At 38.5% G+C, this 9,418-nt stretch overlaps 1 protein-coding gene across 4 annotated transcripts in view; it reads right to left on the bottom strand.

The window, feature by feature from the left end:
- Positions 1–3,108: 3,108 nt before the first annotated feature.
- Positions 3,109–9,418, bottom strand: part of DIP2C (DIP2 acetate--CoA ligase C (putative)) — a 330,762-nt gene continuing 324,452 nt past the window's right edge. For all 4 annotated transcript variants that reach the window (XM_089533524.1, XM_089533526.1, XM_089533527.1 and 1 more), the window contains 2 exons: positions 8,800–8,923; positions 3,109–7,095 (listed from right to left, as the gene is read on the bottom strand). In XM_089533524.1, coding sequence (XP_089389650.1) covers positions 6,843–7,095; positions 8,800–8,923 — 377 coding nt within the window. In that variant the 3' untranslated portion in view covers positions 3,109–6,842. The remainder of the gene's footprint in view (positions 7,096–8,799; positions 8,924–9,418) is intronic.

Here is a 9,418-nt window from a genome sequence, read left to right as displayed (position 1 = left end):
CCCTAAATGCTAGAGACGCAAAACATCTGAAGCACAGTCTCTCCCTCTACTAGTCTCCTGGTCTCTTGAGATACTCAAGGAAGGTGCAAGCATATTCATACACATACATGACAATATGGGGACCAGTGTGGTTTGAGTGTTGGACTATGACTGGAGAGTAGGTTTCGATTCTTAGCTCAGCCATGAAACCCACTAGATGACTCTCTGTCAGCCTCAGGGGAAGGCAGTGGCAAACCTCCTCCAAACAGATCTTGCCAAGAAAATTTCATGATAGGTTGTCCTTGGGGCTGCCATAAGTTGGAAATGACTTGAATGCACACAACAACAACAACAACAAACATGACAATATGTAACCTAATTTCCAACAACAACAACAACAAACACACACACAACATTAGCACAAACCTAGAACTTTACATATGTCTTCATGGAGCCCAACTCCTACCATTTTTTCTTTGAAATAGGCACAGAAAACAACTTCTAGGTCACATATTCCAGTGAAGGTTGGAGGCAACCAATGTTGTCCCCATGTAAACAGGCTGGTAGCACCCAATATCTTCCACACTGAATCTACAAAGCATTTCTATAGTGGACACCCAAATGGCATACAGAACCTCCTATCTTCAGGTAGTAGTACCATCGAACACTCAACTACCACGGCATCTCTATGTCAATCATCAAATCTGTCCATTATCAAACTATTGAAGTTAAAAGTATTGAAATAAGGATCATTGCTTCTCTGAAGTGTCACATATTCTGTGTATATATCCCATTTGGAAAACAAGTAGGAAGGGGGGTTGGCATAAAAAATGTACAACTTTGGAGCACAAATGCTTTTAGAGAAAAAATAGTTTATCTACAAAATCTTATTTTGAGAGAGAGAGAGAGAGAGAGATTTCTGCAACCATCTGTGCCCTCTTCAGTCAAACTGTAATTTGTGGTGGGAATGATGTGGTCCTCTAGAGATGCTGTCAGACTACAATTCCCAGCATTCTTCACCACTGGTTAGAGCCACTGGCAGTTGCAGTCCAGCAACATTCTCACCCTTTCTGTAGCCCTTCAAGTGGGAGACTGTAGCTGTCAAGATGATGAAGAATCACTACTCCCATTATTATGCCTCACTGCTGGCCATGCTAAAAGGGCTGATGGGACCAGCCCAGTAACATTAGGAGGTCATAAGGCAGTGATACCCAAATATTGGTCCTCCAGATGTTTTGGACTTCAGTTCCCAGAATTCCTGACTGTTGATCAAACTGGCTAAGGGTTCCGGGAGTTGGGAGTCTAGATCACCTGATAGCCCCAAGTTTGGGAACCACTGTGCTAAGGCTTCTCATCCCTGCTTTAACTCAAGAGGCCAAATATTAAGCATGCAGACTTTTTAGGTCAAAAATGTCTTCTAACATCAAGGCACTGAAGTCTCAAACCCATCATACAGGATACTTAAAGACAGCTAGTCTTCATTAATCCATATCTTGTACAAAGTTTGTTGTATTAGCAAGGATGTACCTGCAAGAGAGAAGCCTGCTTTTTATGGCTTGGTGGGGCTCAAGAGATTAAGAAACCTAGAAATCTATGTGTACATTATAATTGTTGCTTTTGATGTTGTTTGTTTCTCCTTAATGTCAGTTGATTAATAATAAAGAGTATTTTTTTAAAAAAAAGAAACCTAGAAATCTATTAACCTAGAAAGCCATATATGGCTTGCTTCTAGGTAGTCTGATGATGGTTGGCTCCCATATAAACTTGGTAGCTGTTGTGGTTTAAATGGGTGTTGATGGGGGAACAACTACTCACAGAACTGAAGCCGCTCCGTCTTGATCTGTCTGCTGGACTTCTTAGGTAACAGGTAAAAATATTTTCATTAACTAATGTTTTGAACTTCAATCTACTGCTCTTTTATGGACTGCTGTTTGAGAGGATTCATGAATTTTATACCTTGGTTTTACCTGCTGGCATTTTTAATGTTCTACTCTGAGCTCTTAATGCCTTCACAACATTTTACGATGAAGTTTTTAGTGGTTTGTTTTGTGTTTCATCTTTTACGATTTGTAAGTTGCTTTGAAGCAGCTTTTGAGCAGATAAAACATGTAAAACAAAGGAAGAAGGGCTGTTGGCACTTAAGGTGGCATGTTCATTTAAAGCATTGATTCCCATGGGGCACTGAGGGAAAAGGGGGGGTGGCAGGGGGGTTTATAGTTAAAATGTTGGCATGCAAGAAAAACAAGGGGAACCAGAAGTCTGCACTCCAGGGATTCCCAATCTGGGGTGTCCGGATCCCCAAGGGGTGCAAGATGGAATTTCAGGGGGTGCAACAAAGAGTGGCTTGTGTCCTCGAGTCACGCATCATCACTCAATCTTAAAAAATAAATTAGAATCTAATTACTAAATCTAGGTTTGCATTTTATGCACTGAATTAAAAACTTTATTTTAAAAAGTGATGCTTTATTTTTAAAAAGTTCTTGTGCCTCAAAAATTAGACTTCTTCATTTCCAAATGTGATATTACTTTTACAGAGGATGCAAACATCAATAAAACATTTCCGAGGGGTGTGGGGCACAGAAAAGATTGGGAACCACTGATTTAGGACTAAGGTGGGGATGAGGGTTGCCTTCAGGGTCCCTGAAAGCTACCAAACCTTGTTCATCACTTCATTGATCACCTTTGCGGCAAAGCAGACATGGGTGAGAGGCTGATTGGTCATTGCTCAACCAGCTTCTTGGTTGCAGCTTCCAAGATGACTCGGTGCAAAAGGGGCAGCAACCAAGATTGGTTGTTTCAAATTTGCAATAGAAGAATAGGCCTAATATCAAGAAATATGCACTTTGGTGGGCGCTAGGGTTGTCGCTCAAGAGGAAACGGGGCAGTAGCTCAAAAGATTTTGGGGACTACTGATTTAAAACATTTAAAAGCATTTAAAAGTGTAACCAAAGAATGCAATGTGTGTTTGTAAACTATACTTTAGTTCCACCAAACATATGGTTTAGTTTCATAATCCAAAATCACAAAAAATTGGTCTTCTTGTGTGGGACAGGGCCTGAAAAAAATCGCCAAAAGGAAACCCACTATAGTTAATTAAAAAAAAAAAACTTGAGTATTTTCAGAGCAACAAAAATAAAAGCTTTTATTTGTTCATTTGAATATAAAACAGGCGTTATCACAGATGTACAAAGCGTACTGGTGGTTTAACATACAAGAAGGTTGCTGTTTGTTTGCACATAAAAATTTTCATTTGAAACTGTGATTGGCTGAGTTACATGAATTTCTCTAACCAGTCACCACACTCTATGAAATAACGCTGCTAACATTCAACTGATAAAAGGGACAGTTTTCCCTTGGGTAAAGTGTCAAGCAGGATTAAATATATATAATAAACAAGCACCATGAGGAATCTGCTCCTGTTTGATTAGTTTTGTGTTTAAATGTTCATTGTGTATCCTCCTTTCTTTTTCTTTCTTTTTTAGGTGTGCATGTGCATCAGGTTGATTACATGGTTTTGTCTGACTTCAAAAGCACAAGGTCACAAGACAAACATTTTTATACATTCTCATGAATGGTTTATCTACAGTACAGTTTCTAATACAGAACAATCCTTCTTTATTGCTGAATCTGATGGTACATATGTGTTTCTTTCCTCTCAACTCGCCCAACAAAACTCGGAATTCAGTTTATCATCATTTCCATCCCAAGTTTTCAGAATTTTAAACAACCAAAGATGACAGGTTGCAGCAGAGATCAGTTATTAACTGTGTCGTATGACTGCACTGCAGTCCTTTTGCTGCCTCCCCAGGAGTGGAAAGTTGACGTGGTGAAGGTTAAAAGTGATGCTTTAACAAAATGACAGCTAAATTTGTGTTTTGCAGCACTGAGATCAGCAATAGCAAGGACATCACAAGTTAGTTCATACACTGTAATTATGCTCATAATCAATAACGGCTTGTCTGAACCTTAGAGCAACTTGACATTTTAAAGGGAAAAAGAGGTTTTATTTTAAGGGACCGACATACAAACAAACAAACAAAAACAGCAGAGAAAAAAATTACAGAATGCTTCAGTATTGGTCTGCAGAGCATGAGTAGAAATATTCACAGGGCAAAGAAAATCTGGGAAAGAGGCAGTAGAAAATGTTTTAAAAAAATCCCTAAGAAGTTTGCCATGTTGAGATGCTCTGTATTCCACATGCAGACTAAAAACCATCCCATATCTTTAAGAAAGCCCACCCGTCCCTTTAAAAAAAAACAAAAACAAATTTGGGTCTTCCAAATCAAATGACGTCTACAATGGTAGCCAAAAATATTTCCCTTATACATGTTATATAAAGATCGTGTAGCTTTTGTCCTGCCACTGTCTTGGTCATGCATATTCTGTAATGAACGGCAGCAAGTTAACATTATTTTAATCATATTTATTATTTATTTATTTTAAATAGTATTCTTGGACTGCTCTTGTTTAAATTTCACCTTGAGATCAGACACAGATCAACCAGGTTAACACTGGGATAAACCTAAAATAAGCGTTAAAAAAAAAGGGAAGACAATGGAGCTAGAAACGGAAGAGTCGATTTAACTAGAGAGAGTAAAATTTAAAACACATCCACGCATACAAAAGGCAGCTGTGATCCATGCATTTTTCTGTTCTTCTGTCAGCAGATTCCTTTTGGAACTGAGGGATGGGATTACTCGCATCGTCAATTTCAGTTCCTCTGTTTGGCATTAAGGACGTGTTAGCAGTCGCACCTGATTGTGCCAAATAGTTTAGAGCGGCTTTTAGGCTATTCTCCAATAACAAATGCGCTATAAGAGAGACTATTTAAGAGCAACAACTTTCTACAAAGTGTGAAGTGGAAGGATCCGTGCCCCTCACCCCTCTTTCCCAAACTAAACACAGTGGAGCCAGTAGAGAGGCAAAGAGATTTCTTTTTAAAAAATGAAAATTCTTGTGCAAAAATGACCACTGAAACAAGCAAACAAAATTTCCTTACCACAAGAAAAAAAAGATAACAAAAACATAACACCAACTTTAAAAAAAAGAAAGATGACAAATATTGTGCAACAATATTATGCAGCTAAGAAAAACAGTGCTATTCTTCAAAACCTGCTTTTTCTAATGTCTAAGAAGTGTATGAACATACATGCCAGCACAGATAGTTATTGTCACCTCCACGATAAAGAAAAAGAATCCTTCGTAGTGCACTGTTAAAAGTCTTTGGCCGCAAAGCAAATCCTACATTGTTGGGTGCATAGAAAGCAGGATGTGGAATGGCTCCCATAGGGCCTTATATACCAGATCCCTACCAGTGGAGTCTGCAACTGTTCTGTGCTGGTGATCTTCCAAGCAGATTGGCTAAACCTGTTCCCACTGCAGCAGAAGAGGTCTGCCACTGAAGTCCTGCTTCTACTGTTATCCCAGTTTCCAGAATCCAGGCAGAAGTAGAGCCACAAACTGGGGAAGAACAGGAACTGGGCCGTGGGGGCTTAAGTATGAGAAGGCTGCAGAGGAAACTTAGGCTGCAGAAATAATCTGGTTTGACACCACTTTAACTGCCATGGATCAATGGTTCAGAATCCTGGGAACTGTAGTGCGGATGCTGCCTTAGTGGTTTTGCTGAAATACACAGCAAGCTTGGAAGAGCAGCTGGACCTGGTGGCAGCTGGTGGGGAAAGAAGAACTTCATCTTGGCACTCTATAGAAACCATTGCACATCCTATATTCTGCACAGGCAAGGAGGCAGGACTGCGACCTTAAAAATTCACTCACTGCCTTGTAGGCAGAATAATGGTGTCACTTGCTGGTATTTGGAAGATTCTTTTTAGACAGGGATACTTAGGAATCCAGGACTGCTTTTTCCCCCCTCAAAAGTTTGTGAATAATGTTTGTTTATCTACAGTGGGAAAAGAGACACCATGCAAGTGATGAGTACTGCATCCTTTTTAAAACTTTAAAATCTTTTTTTCTTTTTGTCATTAGTGAATTTATATTTCATATATATATATTCGATGTGATACTATCCACTCAAGATAATACAACCCCTTTTGTTTTTTTATATTAGCAAACATTACAAGAGCTTAATATTCTTGAATGTTTCTCTTTTATACTTCTAAAGAGATCAAAATAAATTAAAGGTTTTGTACATAATTACAGACATAGTTAACTTATTTTATCTTTTTAGTTTAGTACAAAGATATCTGCAAGTTCATTGCCGAAATACACCTTATTTATAAATTTCTGTTCATTCTAACACTAATAATCAAAGGCTCTTTCCACCTTTGAATTTTCAGCATTTCCAGGAGAAAAAGCTGTTAAAACTCTAATTTGAGAAGGTGCTGTTTTGGGTATTTTCCTCGTACCTCAATGTCATTTCCTAAGACAATGGAATAGAAAATGGCTTAAAATTAGTAATGGATCCATATCGGAAAAGATTTTATGGACATTTAAAAACAAGCAAAACTGAAACAATTCAACCTTATTATGAGCGGTTCAAAAATATCCACTTGGAGGGCAGATTTAAAAAAAAAGCTACTTCAGTTTAACATAAAATACAAAGCCATATTACTTAGAAAGCAGTATCATCCCAATAAGCAAAAAATAATCTTTTTAAAAAAGTCTAATAATGGGCTTTCCAACAAACTGAAGGCAGTACCCCAAAGTCCTTCTGTGCTAAAATGCAGTGGTAAAAGAAACACATTTCACATTTGTTTTGTCCTGCTAATAATGAGCGCTTCAATGAGTCCTAATAGAAACAGTTCCATTCTGAAGAGCGTCCCTTTCTTATCAGCACACTGTTTAGTGTATGTCAAAAAATGTTTTATACATCTAAAGTCCATAGAAGCCTCAAAGATGCAAGACTACATGTTGTAGGCCACATAGATGGGATCTAGTTGGTCTGCCAAAAATCCATCTCGTAGGTGCATACGTTGTTTCTCTCCACGGGAGTTGATAGGGATTACACCAACGTCCACCACCACCACCACACCTACAATCAGATAATGCTCCTCCAGGACCACATTGGTGACCAAAGGAACCAGGTCTAAGGCTTCTTGTTCTGATCCGTCTAGCTCGACAACGACGACCAACAAGTTTGTCCAGGTAAACACCGCACTGAAATATAAGGGGGAAACATGTTTCAGAATCAGGCATACAATTCACAAGTTCCATGCTAAAAAAAAGTTTGAAACCCTATTTGTTTAATTCGTGACATGGAGCTTTATATTGATCTTTACCTTCTCAAGACTGTCTCTGCTATTCCCTATCATGTAAAATACAGTGGACTGGATCCAGATTTAATCATACTTTGAAAAGATTAATGGAAATTTGTCATCGGCTAACTTAACTCCCACTGTGATTAACTGTGTGAAAGAAGTTCTAGCATAAGCTTTCATAGACTAGGTCTACTTTGTCAGATGTGTGGAATAAAATAGTGCCCAGAAAGGACCTTTAGGCACCAGTTCACTCCAAGAATCTGAAGAAGTAGACCTAGTCTATGGAAGCTTATGCTACCATTTCTTTTGCACAGTCTCAAAGGTGCTACAAGATCCCTTTGCATACTGATATTCCAGACTAGGTCCCACTGTTTTCAAGAATCTACTCTGAGTATGAATGGTTCTAAAATGTAAGACCCAGCCTTTTCATCTTCTTGGAGAAAGTAGGCGGTGCAAAGGGAATGAACTAAACATGTTAGTTTTAGAATCTGAGACTTCGGACATTACAGCATTAATATATGTAAAAAAGAATTACATTATCTTATCTGTAGCCATCTGACTATGTATGTACAGTACTAACTGAAAACATTTCTTCCTGCATCAGCGGAATTAAGACTCAAAATCACAAAGGCTTATGCAATAATAAATGAATTAGTCTTTAAGGTGCTGTACTCTACTACTGTACTGATGTTGGAGACCATAGGACGTATCTGGAAGGCACCAAGGTGAAGAAAGGCTGATACAGAAGTTTCTAGGTTTCTGTGAAAAATGTGGAATGTATCCATTATAAAAACAGCTATGCACTCTTAAAAATGTATCTCTGTGTTTCTATCTGTATATGGACGACACACAATACCCCCCACTCCCTTCCTTTTCTTGTGTGTGTGTGTGTGTATATATATATATGTTTAAAAAATTACATGTAGTATCACAGAATTTGATTTTCACCAAGTTACTAAGATTAACATTTTAAACAGGGGGACAGTGTTAGAATTCTGTGGGGGTTTTAAAAGACCATTTGAATGATCTTGGAGACACTTCTCCATAAAAACTGCACACTCACTCTTGCACAACTGGTCTTCCAGTAAGAGCTGAATTTAGACTTGATAATATTTGAATCAGCCTGACCGCTCTCACTGAAGTCACATTCATTTCAGTGGGTTTGCTCTAAATATAATTCAGTCTAGAACTAACCCAGGCATAGCTATGATGTTTCCCAAGCTCCTGATGGATGGGCTCTTGCTGGTGAAGCAGAAGAAAAAAGAAGTTTGATTCTTCACTCCCTTGCTCCCTCCCAGTGCAAGCAGTAGGAGCAAACAATTTAGGTAAGTCCCATGATCTTGAAATGTGGCAGATGGCTGGGAGCCTCTCTTTGTGTCTATTTCTAACCCTGTAGAGGTTAGATTCATGGAAAGATCTTGGGGGGAAAGGTGTGTCCAAGACTAGATCTCCCTCACCAGTGTCAGAGCTCTGTTCTTTGTGTCAGAGGGGGATATCTACATTCACCTGAGACCATCTATGATCCCATCCCAGGGACTCCACAATTACAGCCTAAGAGAACCATGTCATGTGTTACACATGGGGGACACAACACAGGACTTACCATTCTGTAATGCTTTTATGTGCTCTAATTACAGATGTCTCTATATCTATAGGGTGATACCTCATTCCTCGCAATTCCATGGCTTCATCTAGCGCACCTACTACATAAAGTGCATCATGCCGCTCTGGTTTCAAGAAAGAGGGGGGAAAGAAAAGAAAACAATAAAAATCACTGTATGAATTGTTATCATATCAATTTTTAAACTTAAGCACATCAGCACCACCTGAAGGTTTACTTTGATAGTCTGCTTACTATATTTCCATTCCCTTTTGTTGGCTTCCAGATGGTCAACATAATGAAACAGACTTACCAAAACAAGCTGTAGTAGTGATAAGAAATTTAAAACAAAAGCATAACATTAAAACAGCATTGCATTTATTTATTTTTTCTCAAGATAGTTAGTTTATTGTCCTTAATTAATTAATTTCTTCCAGTGCATTTCTCCCAGTGCAGGTCCCAAAGTGGTCCACAACGTGAATTGAAACAAAATATAGCTAAAACCAATCACCTATAAAAGTGAAGATTTTTTTTTAAAAAAAGCCCATTAAATGAGTTAGCACCCACCATTAAAACCCTTCTGCAACAATCAGTTCATGGCTAAAACCCTATTGAAATGATA

This window comes from Sceloporus occidentalis, unplaced genomic scaffold (assembly GCF_023333645.1).
Source record: "Sceloporus occidentalis isolate IW3139 unplaced genomic scaffold, rSceOcc1.0.p SCAF_7, whole genome shotgun sequence".
In the NCBI taxonomy this organism is placed as follows: domain Eukaryota; kingdom Metazoa; phylum Chordata; class Lepidosauria; order Squamata; family Phrynosomatidae; genus Sceloporus; species Sceloporus occidentalis.
Note: the sequence above shows the minus strand (reverse complement) of the source record. Positions and strands in the feature narration are given on the sequence as shown.